The sequence below is a fragment of the Onychostoma macrolepis genome, chromosome 13 (assembly GCF_012432095.1).
Source record: "Onychostoma macrolepis isolate SWU-2019 chromosome 13, ASM1243209v1, whole genome shotgun sequence".
NCBI classification, from domain to species: domain Eukaryota; kingdom Metazoa; phylum Chordata; class Actinopteri; order Cypriniformes; family Cyprinidae; genus Onychostoma; species Onychostoma macrolepis.
Window position 1 is genome coordinate 14265675 of NC_081167.1, and position 18300 is coordinate 14283974.

The following is an 18300-nucleotide window of genomic DNA, read 5'->3' on the forward strand; positions in this document are numbered from 1 at the left end:
AATTGAAAATCACTTTATGATGTGCACCGTCTGAACTGTTATTTTGGCCATTTATGTTTGTTTTTTTGTTGTTGTTGTTGTTTGTTTTTGTTTTTTTAATGGTTACATATAACCTAAGCTATAGATTTTGTAATTATACACTTGCTCATTATTATCATTATTATTATTTTTAGTTAGCTTATGTTTTGCAAGCTAACAGTTCAGCAAGCTAGCTTAGCCTATAACCTGTACAAATATTTAATTATACGTTTTTAAACACACTCTACATATTATATTATTTTATATTAGGTAGATTCAGTAGGCAGAGCAAATTGTTCATGAAACTCTAAACCATGATTTCGATTTTCGATGAAAACTATATTCTATTGGCAGGCAGTATAAGTGTGAAGAGCATTCACATTCAGAACAGGATTTGATAAACCATAAATTTGTAGCATGCTGCGTCATGAGTATTCTTGTTCCACTTTTGCAAAAAGAGAGACTATAATGTATTTTTAATGCATTTATCTATTTATTTTGTTAACTTTTAGCTAGCATTCAGATGACTCAAAAGCTAAAAGATATGGAATAAAACTGTTTCTCAACCAGGGGATCAGGGCCCACTCAAGGGCCCCAAAAATTCTTACATTTAGTTATAATAATATGATCTTAATTAAAAATGCTAAAAGAAAAGAAAAACAATAAAAATGTGATGTACATCATTAAACTGACATCATTTTTAATTTGTTTATTTTTAGGTACATATCAGCTTAAAGGTGAGGGCCTTCGAATATTAAAATTTGAATATTGTCAAAAATGTTGAGAGCCACTGGACTACAAACCACAAAACTCATGGAGTCATTAATGTAGTCAAGTGCTGTCTGATTATGATGTGATCGCTGAAAATTCATGTTAAAAGGGATTCTGAGACAAATCCCATCACATTTCCTGCTTTTCTGCTCACCAGCAATTAGAAGCAAGAACAGCTGACGCTTTACATCGCTCAGCTCATTGTAACGAGGCTCTGTCACAGCCATTCAGGGTGTGCAAGTCTCTGAGGACAGACACTAATAATGGTAGTCACGCTAGTCCATCATTGAGGGTTTGTGATTACTGCATCGTTCTCTGTCTTTCCAGCTCAGAAACTGTGTGCCAGCCCAGTGTCCTGGAGACTGTAGACAGTGTGTTACTTTCCCTGCGTCCTGTTGGGAGATTTGGTTAATATTCATCACTTTCTCAATCACTCCAACTAGCAGATCCATCACTGATAAGCCGATACAGGCTATTTACATGGCAAACACAGTGGTAATTTAAATGTCACTCAAACCCAGTGAGATGTTTCATCGCTACAGCAATCGCCCACTGTCAGAAGACACGCAAATGCCAGCCAAAGCAATCAAAACTAGTCCAGTGACAAGGAAAGACCAGCTTTTGACACATGATGTTAGTTCTTTTTTCCATGACAACAGCTTTTTCTTTTGGTAATCATAAGAACTGCATTTGAATTAAGGATGGAGTGAGTTTTACATATCTGTATTAGAGATAACTCTTTTAGCAATATCTGTGAAACTCAGAAGATTACTGATGTAAGATATGTTTCCATCCCATCTCAAATTCAGTCCTAACCTTTCCCTCTATATATATATTTCATAAGCATCTCACTCTTTCCTGTGCACCATTTGCTGAAAGTTCAGCCCATGGGCATATAAACAAACATTTATTAATACACAGGTAACACACATCTTGTCTTGTCTAGAATAATATTTTAGGCTAGCGTGTGCCAGGTAAATGTGAATTTTTGTTGCTTGCTTTGCCCCAGCATTCCACAAAGATTTTGATTATTATAGGTGTGAAATATTTGTTGACTTGTGGCTGAAATGAGCAAGAAGAACAATTCACAGCTCTCCGAACTCTTGTCACATGTAACACATTTACCTCAGAAACTCTTCACTTGAATGACATTAAAACAATTGCAATCTACAGTAGCACTTGACAGATCATGCAGATCACACACAAACAAGCTACAGTAGGTGATGGTCTTGCATGTCATTATGGTTAAATTAAAACATCCATTACACTAAAATCCCTCCTAACCAGCATGTTTACAGCCTTATGCAACTCTGTTCAAAGCAGGTCCATCAAAAACCTTTGAACACAGACGTGGTAACAGCTCATTATTGCCCATACAGTACGTCCCATATATTCGCCCCTGCAAAGTCACGCTGTGAGGAACTCACTTGTGCGGCTTTCATATGTGCCATTATGATGTCTGAGGTGGTCTCTACAGTGCTATTTTGAAATAATCTTTTGTAGATTACTTTTTTATGTCTCAATTTTCAGCTCTTTTGTATAGTACCTTTTTCTCAAATATGTTCATTACCTTTTGGGATGTGTAAACATCACATGCTCTGCCCACTGTGTATTCCTCCTCAGATGCTTTGACAGTAATATTTCAATATCGGTTTGCTGACCTTCTTTTTCAAAAATTCTAAGCGGTTTGTTGCTTGTACAGTCCAAGATTGTGAGCACTTTTTGTGAATTACCCTTGATAAACATCAACATGTTTCATAAAACAATAGACCCTGCTTGTTACCTGCACATTAGTCTTAATCAGATTTTAAAAATGGGAATTCGGGCTATGTATAAAATTTGTAGTATTTTCTTTCTCTAAACACACTGTAAAAAAAAAAAGTTGAGCCAACTTAAAATTTTAAGGCAACAAACTTCAGCAGATTTTTGCGTTTTCTCAACTTGTTGTTTTAAGTTTATACAACAAAAAAAATTTGAGAATCTCCCACAAAAACAAGTTGAGCAAACTCAAAAATCTGCTGAAGCTGGTAAAAAATGTTTTTTTTAAGTTCGCTCAACTTTTTTTTTTTTTTTACAGTGCATTAGGATGTTTTGGCAGAATTTACCTGATTGATTTAACAGCTAAGTAGTCTATTCAAGTCTGTTTGTTTAAAAGCGTTTTCTGGAAATGTAGGTGGCTGTGCTTCAAAAAAGAAAGAAAATGCATCTTCAAAGATCAGAAAGACATGCTTTCAAAAGATTTCGGATGAAGTCATTTTTGATTGCCTGAACAGGTTCTTTTGAGTGTGGTCAAAGTGCATCTCTAGGGGAAAAGAAATTGACTGCTTCAGTAATGATAGGCTTCTAGCTTTTCTAATACTAGTTACCCATGTGATAAAGAGTTGACCTTAAATTCAGAAATTACCATTTCTATCTGTGAATGAATCAGACAGCTTTTTCAAACCTGTTGTGGGAAATGATTTTCAAGACTTTTGTAGTGCTCTGAGTCATAACTTTGCTTTTGTGAAGCAGTATGGGCATCATACTAATGGTAGAATATGATTGGGTTTGAGTAAAAACAAAGTGAACTGACTGTTAATTTCATACTGCACACCATGGGCTATATAAATATAAAATGACCATTTTAGCAGTCTGTGTTCTATACCATTTTTGGGTGTTTTTTTTTTTTTTTTTTAATATTTTGCCATTATTTTCTCTCTGAATTCATATAAACCTGTTATCAGTCAGAATGTCTTAACAACACTTCCTCCCACAGTTTTATTGCTACTCTTTCTCTTGCTACTTCTCTTCTTCTGTATAAATCTTATACTCTCTATCTCCTTCCCACTCACCTGATATTTTCAATTTTCATCACAAGTTGCTAAAACATACAGCTATGCAATTCATATTTGAATTGAGCGAGAGATGGCCATAACATAGTAACAAAACATAACAGCATAGCATAACTTAACTGGTTAAATGCTAATTGTCTGTCAACCATATATAAAAGTCTAAAGTATTCATGTTTTTTTCATAATCAAGTTTTTGTTTTGTGCTAAAAGATTAAGGTTTATGTAAGTGATTTTAAACATGACTCACTTGAATTTCAATACATTAGATGAAACATTATAAAATTGCCCACGGTATTGTATGTGGGTTACATTTCACATACACTGTGTGCAGAATTATTAGGCAAGTTGATATTCTGGTCATATTTTTTTGCCAAGAAAATTTTACCAATTCCAAACCACATCAATCTTAATAACTACTATTGATTTTGTATTTAATAATTTCTAAGTGATATATAATTGTCCATGAAGGCTGAAAGTCAAAAACTCAGGTGTGCTGAATTATTAGGCAGGTTTTCTTTTACAGATAAAATGAGCCAAAAAAGAGATTGAACTCAGACTAAAAAAAAATTAAATAATTAAATGCCCATGAGAAGGATGCAATACTAATTCAATAATAGAATTAGCAAAGTTAAGGCATGATCATTGGGCAGCTAAATGCTCATTGGGTCAGAAAAAACAGGTGGAGAAGAAAAGACACGTTAACTGCAAAAGAAATTAAGAATTAAGGTGAAGAATTAGGTGTGAAACCATCAGGAACCATTTAGTCTCCAGCGCCACCATTTTCCAGAACTGCAACCTTCCTGGAGTCTCCAGAAGTGCAATGTGTCAGGTTCTCAGAGACCTTGCTTGGGTAAAAAATGCTAAAAAATAACCCTCACTTAATATGAATAACATGCTGAAGTGTTGTGAAATACATGAAGACTGATTTTGTATAGGCTTTATGGACAGATAAGTTGAGAGTGACTCTTGAAGGACCAGCATCACATCCTCTTGTACTACTGTTTGAAGAATTTATCTCCCAGAATCTGGCAGTAAGTTTTAGGAGCTTAATGCCAGATTCTGGGAGATAAATTCTTCAAACAGTGGTACAAGAGGATGTGATGCTGGTCCTTCAAGAGTCACTCTCAACTTATCTGTCCATAAAGCCTATACAAAATCAGTCTTCATGTATTTCACAACACTTCAGCATGTTATTCATATTAAGTGAGGGTTATTTTTTTAGCATTTTTTACCCGAGCAAGGTCTCTGAGAACCTGACACATTGCACTTCTGGAGACTCCAGGAAGGTTGCAGTTCTGGAAAATGGTGGCGCTGGAGACTAAATGATTCCTGATGGTTTCACAGCTAATTCTTCACCTTAATTCTTGTGCAGTTAACGTGTCTTTTCTTCTCCACCTGTTTTTTCTGACCCAATGAGCATTTAGCTGCCCAATGGTCATGCCTTAACTTTGTTAATTCTATTATTGAATTAGTATTGCATCCTTCTCATGGGCATTTAATTATTTAATTTTTTTTTACTTTTAGTCTGAGTTCAATCTCTTTTTTGGCTCATTTTATCTGTAAAAGAAAACCTGCCTAATAATTCAGCACACCTGAAATAAGGAGTTTTTGACTTTCAGCCTTCATGGACAATTATATATAACTTAGAAATGATTAAATACAAAATCAATAGTAGTTATTAAGATTGATGTGGTTTGGAATTGGTAAAATGTTCTTGGAAAAAAAAAAATATGACCATAATATCAACTTGCCTAATAATTCTGCACACAGTGTATTGTCATCTTACTTTAGCCTGAAAAAGTCAAGCTTACTGGAAATGCCATTTCTTTGTCAAGGCAGTGTCAATAGGTATTTCACAGACACAAGAGGCTTCCTCCAAGCTGCTGTTATATCACAAATGAATAAAGTCCTGTAGGCTGGGATGTTACTTGATGCATTCAGATCATACTGTAAAGATGCTCCCAGCCATAATTTGCAAATCAGAACATAATGAGTTACTAAATTATGCACATACACTGCATATTTTTAAATAGTCACAATAAAGTCTCAGTGTTCCCTGTAGCACAAACAGTAGAGCATGGCGCTAGCAATAGAAAAGACATGGATTGGATTCTCAAAGAATGCATACACTGTTGAAATGTATTCTTTGAATGCAATGCAAGTTGCTTTGAAAAAAAAAACTAATCTGCCAAATGAGGAAAGTAAAAGAAAAAAAACAAACATTGTTCTCTTCTGCACTGCACATTGTTCCCACACGAGTTCTATTAGAGGAAGCTATTGGGACATTGCTTGGATTTACATAGTCCTGAAAGTGCTATATTATCCAATTAGAGTGACTCTAGTGCCCTTCTCTGATCCCCCATCAGCCATCAGTTCTCCTCCTCCTGTATATTTCCTCTCTCTCTTCTCTTCCACTCGACAGTGTTTAGTGAAGGTGGGATAGTGGAGGAGATTAAGTATCTCTGTGACATTTAGATCATTGTGTGCATTCTGCCCGAAGCAGAAATGGCTTTTTATGAGGAAGTCTTTCAAGGTGTGAAATTTAAATTGGATTTGTCTGCAGATTTCATAGAGGTCTGTTGGATTATCTGAACATCAGTGGAACCCCGGCCACTGACTCTTTGTCAAAGACAAGAATCGAGGCAAAGAGTCAAGCAGAAGCTTGAGTTCTTCTTGCATGCTTGATACTTTATCCAACTGGGACTGAAAATGTACCAATTAAAAGTTTAGATGACAGTGCATAGCATTGCCCATAGACGACAGTGTAGAATGTTTAACATTTGTCTTCCTTGTTGTGTCTTTTGCAGTATTATAAACCCACAAGTTCCTCACCACCGCATGTTCGAGAATCTGGTTTCATTCAAAGCACTGCTGCCTCTACCAATCCAGAAGGCACACTGACAGGGAAACAACCCAGGTATGAATCATCACAAAATCTTTTTATCCTTCTAAAAACAGCTTTTTTTCATGCTCATTTAATGGCATTCAAAGACATTTTGACAATGATTATTGTAACGATACAGTATGAAATCCACATGCCTCTGTTAAAAAGCACTGAGGGGAGAAATTAAACTTCCATCCATTACAGCGCACCCAGTGACTATGATACAGTTACTGAATAGTAAGAAAATTATAATAATTCTAACTGGCAATGTTTTAATATGCACTTGAACAACATGAATGGCAGAGCATATATAATCAGTTTTCTGGTGCAATAAAATATGGCAGCTTCATGTTTTGTTTTTGCTCACTAAGGCTGCATATTTGACCAAAAATACAGTAAAAACAGTAATATTGTGAAAATGATTGCAGTTTAACTGTTTTTACTTGACTACATTTTAAAATGTAATTACTGTGATGGCAATGCTGATTTTTTTTTGCAGCCATTACTCTAGTCCTCAGTGTCACATGATCCTTCAGAAATCATTCTAATATGCTGATTTGGTGCTCAGGGAACATTTTTTATTATCAATGTTGAAAATATATATATTTTTCAAGATTCTTTGATAAATAGAAAGTATAAAAAGCCTTTACTGTCACTTTTGATCAATTTAATTTGTCCTTGCTGAATAAAAGTAAAAAGTAAAAAAAAAAAAAGCTCCAAAAATCGTTACTAAAGATTTCTTTAAACAGTGTGATTTCATTAAAATGCACTTGAATGAACTGTGACATTGCAAAGTGATTTATATGCTGTTTTTTATTAAAGAAATTGTTGCGCAATAACATGATTATAAACTGGAGACAACAAATGTTTCTTGCATTCAATGCATTTATAACTGATAACATTAACAAAACACATTCACAAACTCTTACTATAGACACTACAATAACATGAATCAATACGTGAAAGAAAAGATGTTAATTTACCTTGAAGTTCTGATGGGAATGAGGGACAAGAATGCATTTCTCATGGTTTATTTAAGGATTTGATAAAGAAATACATTGTGTATCCTCTCTGAATACCTTGTTTCATTATCATAGTCGACCCGGAAGCATAATTTTTAAGTATCTTTTAATCTAAAACCAAAAAGGCATAATAGTGAACGGCAACCTAAAGTAGGATTGAACAAAAATGTATTTTAGGCAGAGAAGGGTCCATTGAACTTGAGGTATTTGGAGGTTTTAGAGTCTAATAGAATGTTTTATTGAATTCATTCATTGATTAAAATGTTTTCTGATATGAATGATCTGTTGTATTAAATGATGGCTCTTCTGTGTGTGGATAAGGGTTGTGGTTTGTGGAGGGGTTTTATGGAGGGCTTGGGATGGTCTGTGATAGCAGAGACACAAATCCTTTCAGCCTCGTTTAATCCTCATACTTTCCTCAATCTAAACGTTAATCCCTGATTCCACTCTCTGTTTTTGTTTGTGGCTCAGTGCACTCTTGCAATCATATATATGTTTTTTTTTCTTTCTGTGATGACATGTAATTTGTTGGAAAACAGCCTTTTGCCCCCTGTCCCACCCTTCCCCAAATGCTCATATCTTCAAATGATCATCACAATCTAACTGATTGCTCTTGACTCAGGGTAAGGAAGGATTTGAATATGTAGTGAATTATCGCTCTGTTGGAGACTCATCTAAAATCAAGCATGAATTCCTCTTCAGGCTATTTTTACCAAACAGTCCAATGTATGCTCCTTACTGCCAGTGGTCTGATAGGTCAATTAATCTCTATGTTAATGTGGCCCCATTCAGTGGAACCGTATGTACAACATCTCCCCATAGTTTGCCTAGCAGGATCACATAAATATCTAATTGGGAACAAGGTGACTCACTGGTAATGTGCTCCATTATTTAATGATAAAATAAATGTATCTTGTAAATCATTTTTTTTTTTTTTTTTAATGAAGTCTACAGGTATGAAGACTAAAGCCTACATTCCTGTGTTGTTTATTCCCATGAGTCTTTCTCAGCGAGCTTTATGAAAACATGTCTTGCTTTGTAAAACATTCAGCACACCAGATGGAGACAGAGAGGAAATGAGAGTGTAAAGCATTTTTAACATAATGCCATGGACTATGACAGAAAATCTCTGAAAGAAATTAGATTGAGTATAGCGGCTTTGCTTTGTTCAGAGTCATGTGTGCTATTTTTAGGATTTCCTTAAAAAAAACACACCAACAGAATAGAGCTGTAAAACTATTTAAAATGTCAATACTGTTGCATTTATTTATTTGCTTATTCATATCTGTATTCATTTAAGTAAATATATTATTTTCTTGCATACGAAGTTCTTTTTGATTTGGTTGTTTTGTTGGTTTGTAGTTTTTTTTACAAAAACAATAATAGTAATAGTTAGTATAATAATAACAACAATAATAATAATTATTATTATTATTATTATTTATTAGTTTTTTGATGCTTTTAATTCTGGCAGAATCAAACCCTCGCAGCGTATTATTATTTATCCCTCAGTAAACATGCACTTGTCAGATTTGTATCGTTTCTCCTTGGGGATCAAAATGACCATTGCAATAACACACAAAAAAACACAAATCAATGATATGTTGTGTATTTTATTTTACAGGAGCAGTTCCCTCTCTCATAGTCCAGATCAGAGGAGTCGTTCTGCTTTTCGGCCTGCATCTCGCAGAACACCACCCATAACCAGAGGATGTCTCAATGCCATTGGTGGATCGAGAGATTCTGGTCCTGCCTACCAACATCTCCAGGAAGTAGACAGCTCAGAGAGAGAGTCAGTGAGAAGGTTAGTCAGCAACATTCATTTGCTACAGGTCAATGAGCTTAATGCTAATTATTTAATGCTTACGCATAGTCCTACCCAATAGATTAACCCGATGGATTAAACTCTAGTCTGTGATTCTCTGAGGGATGGGATGCATTAATGCAATGAAAATAGCATGAATTTTATTATTTATTTTTTTGAAGGGTGGTGTCCATGTGAGTCAGTTCTGCTTGGTGACACTGTCTGCTTCTATCAGGACTCCTCTGTCTGCTCTCTCTATCCTCTGATTTATGAGCCAATCTGTAGTTTTAAACAACCACTTCTGCCACACAACCCCCAAAGCAGAGGCCGTTCTTACTCTTACTCTGTCATTTTTTCTGTTTCTGCTACTGCATCTTAGATCTGAATTCAAGACAAGAAGTTTTCTCCAGGTTCAATATATAAAGATTTATTTAATTGTTTGCTTGTTTTCTATGTATCAGTGTTTCCTGCACCGCTTTTCAGCAGCAGTGCTCCCCCGCTGCTGAATCTATACCACCACCTCCGAATCTTCAGTGTCACACAGTAAAAGAAATGATATTCATATCTGAATTGTGAATGTAAGTGCGCAGTCTGTGTTCAGTGTGATGCAATTAAAATCTTATGTATCAAAAAATAATGACATGAAATGTCTTTCTATTGAGCTGCAAAAACAAACATGCAGTTCGACTAGTGTATACAAATTCAGAAACAAACGACTTAAGTTGCTTCTTTTTAGTGAATAGTTTGTTAGACTGATTGATAAAAATTGACTGTTGAGCTGGTTCTTTGTAGTGAATAGTTTTTAGACTGATTCATAAACAACTGATTCTTATGAGCTGGTTCTTTTTAACAAATCAGGAACGCACAAAGCAATGCAACAATTGACTCTTATGACCCAGCTCCAACTAATTGTTCAAAAAGACAAATTAAAAAGACAGATGCAAGGGGACGCTTAAAAAAACATGGTCATTTTTTTTACTGAGTGATTATAAATTAAATGAAGTATAAACAAAGATCATGAAGTATACATCTCCAACACCATAACCAGCTTTGGACTTGCTGTAACAGTTGGATATACACTTAAAAAAAGAAAATTAAAGCGATGAAAAGAAAATACACATAAACATCAACACATAAAATAATAAATAACAAGAAAAGTATTTAGGAAAGGGCTAATTTGCCCATCTCCATTTGTAAAACGAATTCAACACCCAGTGCAAACTTTACTGCATGACATCACCACTTTTGAAACTCTGTTTCGTGGTTCCAAGATTGGTGGTATGTCACTGGCAGGGTTGGCTTTTTAATGTATGATAAAATACATTTACCCAGAGTATATCTTTAATAGTTTTGTGTTTGTGCCATAAAGCCTGTTTTATAATTTCTCCCAAGTTTTGCCATAAAGCCCGTTTTATAATTGCTCCCAAGTTTCGGTGGCGAGCATATGCCTTTGCTTCTATGCTGGCTGCAAGAACACCAAGCAAGCTTGTCTGAGCTTTATTATTGAAGTTCTGTATGCAAGCATGACTCACTGAGACAGGAGGGCACTGGGGAGTGCTGCCTTTTCCAGGAGCAGCACAGCTAATAAAAACCACACTGTCATAGCCAATTAAACAGCCAGTGATATATCAATGGAATGGGCAGTCCTGGATGAGTTTGCTAGAATGGGCCAGCCATCAACTCTCACACACTATAGGCTATCCTGGCCCAGTTAGTCCTCGTTTGCTATACAGGATGGCTTTGTAGTGTGGAAGACTCCACATCGCCTTAAAATCACCAACAGGGTCTCAGCACTGACCTATTTCCAGCCTTCCAGCCTTCCAGCCTGCATAAGAATATTCCTCTGCCGGAGAGAGCTCTGTTACCATAGAGACAGGCTGGGAAACGGGACAGGAAAGAGAAGGAGAGAGTGGGAGCGAGACAGGAGAGGAGTGACAGAAAAAAGAGGGAGGGAGAGACAGAGATAGAACTGTTTTGCATATGACAGCAGAAAAAATCTTGGCCGTCTCATTCCTTCCGTCCCAGAAAGCATGCTGTTATCTCACTAAAATGGCTTACGCGGGGAACAGATTTCACATGGTGTTATTGTTCCAGGTATTTTTAGATAGAAAGGTACCTGTCAACCCCCCTCTGGGTCGTCTGAGTGTTTAAGCAAGTATATAGACAACATTTATAATTGCTTACTCATATTAAGTCCTGCTGTTATGTATAAAACGATCCAGAGGACATAAATTCCCAGTTTGTGACCTCCTATCTGATCATTGACACAAGGCTATTTTCCCAGTAGCCGATTTCCTTGGTTTCTAAAGCTTGACCTCATCAGCTGCATTTCTCTCTTACAGCGAGTGTTTGCTTATTAAAGTGTTTTCAGTATGAGGCGTTTAAAGATGTGGGCTGTTCATTATACAGGTCTTCAAAACATGCCCCAAATATATTCCACTACAATGACACCCTTTGAGCTGTTTTCCTTTCAGCCTAATACATTTCATGCAGGTATCTGAAATTGTTACATGATACAATGAGGACTAACAGCATTGTAGGAAATAAGGTAATAAATCATCATTTGCACAGAGCGGCGCAGCAGTATCACTTCCTTCGGATGTTACCTACTAACCCTCAAAAGTGATGATTCCTGCTTGTTTACACTGTAACAATTAAAATAGAAGGAAATTATCTCAGTCTTTTTGTGAGATACAGAGAGAATCTCATTTATATAAGACCACAGTCTCTCTTTCAATCTGGCAAGCCTTTAATCTGATTGGCTGACTGTTGTTAAAGGGATAGTTCACCCAAAAATGAAAATTCTGTCATTAATTACTCCACACTCGTGTTGTTCCAAACCCGTAAAACTCATTCTTTGGTGATCTTAAGGTAGAACGACATGAATCAACAATTAATGACAGAATTTTAAGAGCATAATATCCCTTTTTTTGTTTTGAGGAAGAAATTATCAGAATTTCTCGAGTTTTTGGCATCAGATCATTAAAATATATTTATTCACAAGCAGAACCATATATTTTGCTTTGTTTTCTGAGTTAGGCCAGTGAAATTGTCTGAACGTATTAGTTTTGGATGGACATATTTTAATCACAAGTCAATACATTTTTTCTGCAGTTTTCCCACATTACAGTATGTTTGTTCTTTTTTTAGGGAAACCCACCCCTAAATGACAATCTCTTCCTCTCTTTAGGCAGAATAAGCTGCAGACCAGACTTTTCATCATATAGTCAAATGTCTAGATATGTGCTGCTGGAGAAGAGGTAGAGAGAGGGTCACTGGAGAGATGTGCTCAGCAGGAGTTTCATTAAAATCACATGAATTTCTAGCCGCCTTCAAAAGAGCTCTCTCTTCTCTTGACATTGAGGATTTCAGTAAATGATCACATTATATTGAAACATGATCTCTAATCTTAAGCAAAATCTCACAAACTCAGGCAAAATCCATGCATCCTTAACTGTTTCCAAGTCTTGATATTCCAGGAATGATGATCCATGGCCTGCTGAAATACTTGACATTGCTGTCATATCATCTGTTTTATAGAAAATAGAATCAGACAATTTGCCTCCCCTTGATTGAGGCTTAACTCTGACTCGGTCATTATCAGAAAAAAGCAGTGCTTGGTTAAATATTGATGCTATGAGAAAAGCCATTCTTTGTCAGGGATTATGAATTATTACACAAAGATAATGAATCAGGGGAACAATACCGATTGCTCCTAAATTGAGAGATTAGTTTACCAAAGGTCTGGTTGGATAGAACTTCTGCTTTCATCCCTTTTAAAAGAATTTTGCATGCAAATCGTCAGAAGATTAACTTAAGAATGACTGCCGTGGGAGCAGCAAGTTCTGAATCTGGAAGCCAGCTAATGCCCAGCTGAACTAAACGATTATGAGCCAGAGAAGACACTGGGCTACAATCCAGATCAAATAAACGTTGAATAGCTAATAACCTGAGATACCTGAGTATGTAGTAATTGTTTTATTTCCTCAACATTTAATAGCCTCAACATGTACAAAAACCCTTGCTTTGTTTTTTTATATGCCTCTTCAAGAATGCAATATAATGTTGTCATCTGTAATGTAAGATATTATAAGACAAAGGTCATTATAAGGTCAAATTCATGTTTTGTATATGTTGAAATGCATTCTTGTATCCTAGCAGAGATCTATAAGTAAGCAATAGTTTGAATGAATGAATGAGGCATTTATATAGCGCTTTATTGTGTATTGCTGTACACCCAAAGCACTTTACAATCATGTCTCTCCTCAACCACCACCAGTGTGCAGCATCCACTTGGATGATGCGACGGCAGCCACAGGACAACGGCACCAGTGCGCTCACCACACACCAGCTACAGGTGGAGATGAGAGAGTGTCATAGAGCCAATCAAGTGGATGGGGATTATTGGGAAGCCATGATTGACAAGGGCCAGTGGAGGGAATTTGGCCAGGACACCGGGGTTACACCCCTACTCTTTTACGATGAGTGTCATGGGATTTTTAATGACCACAGAGAGTCAGGACCTCGGTTTAACGTCTCATCCGAAAGATGGATGTTTGACAAAAAGTGTACGCAACAGACTCTGTACAGCAAAGAAAATGCTGATCTGTTTGTTTGAGCATCACAACCTGCCCAATAATAGCAACACTGATTCAACCAATGACGCAAGTTTGGGGCAGGAATGTTTGTTTGACTAACTAATAGTAACACTGTACTACCAAGCCAATTCACTCAAATTAGTATACGTGGGAGAAAATGCAATGCACAGTATGAAGTATGGCAGAACCGACAACTGGTAAAGACATCACACCATTGTATCTGCCGCCAGAGACTTCGGTTCCCACAGAAACAGTCAATGTGCAACAGCTGAATCAACTTGAAAAATACACTTTTTTGATGCTATTTGAGTGTGAGAAACCAAATCCATGGGTCAGTTCCTGTCAGATTTTGTTGCTGGGTTTGAAATATTTAAATAAGCATTTGCCGTTTTAACTTTTTGAGAGTTCAGTATTTCCCCGTTCAAGTAGATAGGCATAGTTGGTTTTGAATGCCTGTAATAGCTACCTGGAGGTGTAGCCAATATGGCTGCTAAGTGAACTGCCTTTCCTTGAAAAGGGACTTTGCTGCTACAGACACAGAAATTACACACTTGAGCTTTTTTCAATCCTTTCTGAGATTCAACAAACCTCTTTCTTGGCACTCTAATCGTTTTCAATATATCCCTGTCTTTTCCTTAATCCCCTTATATTTCAGTCTGTCATATTTTCCTCTTTCTTTACAGGAACCTCTCCGGCCCGGGTAACGACCTACATCAGGATTCCTTTTACAATATGCAAGCCTCACAATCCTCAAAATCTTGGAGCAGCCATTTAGACCACAGGTGCGCTAGGAGCCTCAGGTCGGGCGGCCCTAGCCAAAGTCCTCCTGCTCCCTACCGTCCTTGCTCTATCCCAATCATCCCCTCTGTCCACTCCTACCAGGATGAGGTCTCGTGTATGCAAACCGCCCCTACTGCTGGAAGCAGTCGTTCTAGTCCTCTGGAAAGCACAGCGGAAGCTTCGGCCGTCGATCAACAGTCCAATGTAACGGTTTCCAACCGAGCGTCCGGTAGACGGGAGGAAGTGGCCTCACTACTTGACGAGGCTCAGGAACAGCTCAGAGCGCTAGCACATGCCCAAAGGAAACAGGAGGACATCAGTAGCTCTGTCCCTCAGGGGGCCAAAGAGACTGTGTGCATCCTTTTAACAAATGGGGGAGGACAAGGGGGAGTGGCCTCTTTTGGGCCCACGGAGACTCAGTTAGTGAGCCCCAGAGACACGCACAAAGATGCCACAAAGCCTGGCCAATGAGAAGGGGTTGACTGGACTAACCACAAATGTCCCGTGTGTCTTGGGGCTTCAGAATACTCTGCCAACATTGGGATACCACTGAAAGCTAAGGTTGAATTTTTGAGGACATGCTGTGGATGGAAGCATGGGAGAGTGACAGTCTCGAACATGTGAAAAGAGAATTTATTTATATGCATTTATTTAAGGAGAAACTTAGAAAAAGAAACCAAATAGTCTGTCATCTCCATGGTGTTTTTAACTGTATAAAATATACATAAATATATATAAATGGATATAAATATATGAATTCAAACTGGTGACCAAGTACAAAAAAGGAATATGGGAATGACAAACTTCTTTTGTAACGTATCAGCTCCACATTCTTAAAGACTCGATGCTCGGTGGTTCAAAAAAAAAGTTATAAAAAAGGAGTTTTTCCACTTGTTTCACTCATTTCCAGTCAAGCTAAGCTTGTCCGACACACAATCTTGTGTTTTGCACCTGCAGCAGCTGTGTTTACTATCACCATCCCAGTCACTGTCCTCTACCCTGCCAAGGAATATGGCTCCATTTGCCTTTGAAAACAGTGGAACGTGGATTACAATTGGGCTAAACTTCTAAACGCTAATCGTATCCAGGCATGAGGTAACTGATAGTTAAGCACTGCCTCCAAGACATCGATTGGAAGAATTTGATGTGTCCGTCCGTTTGTGGAGCAATCTGCGTTTTGTTTTCTGTGCCTCAGTGCGTTCACTCCTTCATTTGGGTTCGGATATAAGTAAAGATAAGCTAATGGAACAGAGCACATCGTACTGCACACCACCTGAGATACACAAACAGACCGTCACCACCTCTCTGGATGGACTGAGGAGATTCCTGTACAGGATAACAGAGAGCCAGCTTGGCCAACACAAGGAGCTTTTGTGGGTTTTTTCTTTTTGTTCTTATGGAATTATCTGCTGCTTTCTGGGAAGGTGGGTGGGAGCAGCGGTCACTATGAGACTGTATGCTACCTTTGAATTGGGACATAATATTTCTGTGAATTAACAACCAAATGTGGTTAGAAAGAAAAATTAACAATGAATCTTTGGTGAAGCTGTTTCTTTGTTTCCAATGTTTTTTTTTTTTGTTTTGTTTTGTTTCGTTTTTCTGACCCCAAATTCACACAGTCATGCATGTTGATGGCATTGTTTTGCAGAACCACGCCATGATAGTTCTAATGATTTATAGAAAAGCCCCACAAAGACGAAACTGCATTATAATTGACCTGCGTCTGCTGGTTTCAACCCAAATCTTGGCATAAAAACACATGAGTGGCCTGCTGAGTTTTATAGATCAGTCCTAATAGACCCATTTCTGAGAAATGCTCAATGGCTGCATTATATTGAATTGACTTTTTTACGTGCTGTTGTTTCTCCTCAAGCATTTATTTAAGACCACCACCTGTAGTTTGATTTTAAGACCTTCTTTAAAGCATGTTGTATTTGTCCTCCATCAGAGGTTGTCTACACCATGAAAGCCATAACTCAAGGCAAAGATGAAATGAAACATCTTCTTCGTCAGGGGGATTTCATTTAGGAGGCATCAGTTTGATACGAGCTGTTGGTAGACTGTCTTTTTTATTTTGTGACATTTTTAAAACCAATTAAAATATGTTTGTTAATATGAGCATTCATGATTGCCTTTTTTTTTCTGTTTTCAAATTCTGTATATGCCCATTTGGTGCATACAGTAGATATCCAGAAATTCCACACATGCAACAAAGATTATACCACATTGCTAAGTGATCTATAAAACTGCAGACTAATTCATATGCAGGTCATAGCAGCAGATATATGAACTGTCCATCTGTTACAGCTCTTAATGTTCATTTTCAGTTGAAATGGTGTGTGAAAGTTTCATTTGAGTTGGACCATATTTTTGTACACTAGTGCTAAAGTATATTAAATTATGTTTTTGCACAGTAATTACAATGTATGGTAATTTATGCTGTCATTATTCCAGAATGTAAGGTATGTGACTTGATGAGTTCGTTACAGAAGACAGTATATTGCAAGACATGTTTTGCCAGAATGCGCAAGCTGCAACTGTGCAAGGTGTAACACGAGCACAACCGAAACTTCATGGTTCTGTATAACAGCCCCTTGATGTACTTTGATGTGCGATTTCAAAATTGAGAAATGAAATTTCTGTTCATTCTTGTATGTGAGAAACTGCATTATTGCCCTTCCCAATTGAAATAGTTTTTCTTTTAATTTAGTTCATTTTTTTTATTTTTTTCAATAAAGATGAATCTTCAGTGTTGAATAATGTTAGAATGAGTGGTTTTTAACTAAATAATAAACTATTATTAAACAGAAATCATAAGATTAAAATAGTGTTATTCTAGTATTATTTATATACTAATATTATTTTGTTTTTTCTTAGATGTTTTTTACATTTCTCAGATCTCAACTAAAATTCTCAAAAATACTTGTTCGACCTCCACATCATAGTCACCTATGCACATCATAAAAGCAATTTCTCAATGTTTTGAACAAATTGCCAATGCTGTGGTTGTTTATGCAGTTATATACAATTTTTTTGATGTTTCCTATGTTATCAATTACTTGTATCATGTTGATTAAAATATATAATAATGGTTGTAGTCTTGCCCCACAAAACATCTAGGCATTAGTTCATTGCATAAGTTATATTAAATTAAGTGCAAAATGTTAACATAAATAGTCAAGCAAATTTTCAATACATTTCTTTTAGATTTATTTATTTAGTTTTTAATGAATTCTACAGGTAGAGCTTGAATTTGACTAATAAAGGGAAATGTAAAGCGTTAGAGCAACCAATGATCACAACCAGTTCTCTGCTCAAGAGGTTCATCTCAGTTGGAAAGAATATACTGTATATACAGTGCATGCATAATTATTAGGTAAGTTGATATTCTGTTCATTTTTTTCCAAGCACATTTCACCAATTCCAAACTACATCAATCTTGATAACTACTATTCATTTTGTATTTAATCATTTATAAGTGATCTATAATTGTCCATGAAGGCTGGAAGCGAAAAACTCCTTATATTCAGGTGTGCAGAATTATTAAGCAGGTTTTCTTTTACACATAAAATGAGCCAAAAAAGAGATTTAA

The 18300-nt window shown here is 36.6% G+C and overlaps 1 protein-coding gene across 2 annotated transcripts in view; it reads left to right on the forward strand.

The window, feature by feature from the left end:
• The window catches only part of LOC131551820 (pro-neuregulin-3, membrane-bound isoform), a 315008-nt gene extending 297200 nt beyond the window's left edge, over positions 1 to 17808 (forward strand). Inside the window, exons 7-10 of one of the 2 annotated variants that reach the window (XM_058794979.1) lie at positions 738 to 755; positions 6428 to 6537; positions 9151 to 9330; positions 14612 to 17808. In XM_058794979.1, the coding sequence (XP_058650962.1) occupies positions 738 to 755; positions 6428 to 6537; positions 9151 to 9330; positions 14612 to 15179 (876 nt within the window). In that variant the 3' untranslated portion in view covers positions 15180 to 17808. The remainder of the gene's footprint in view (positions 1 to 737; positions 756 to 6427; positions 6538 to 9150; positions 9331 to 14611) is intronic. The other variant, XM_058794980.1, reaches the window with a different exon arrangement.
• Positions 17809 to 18300: the final 492 nt, after the last annotated feature.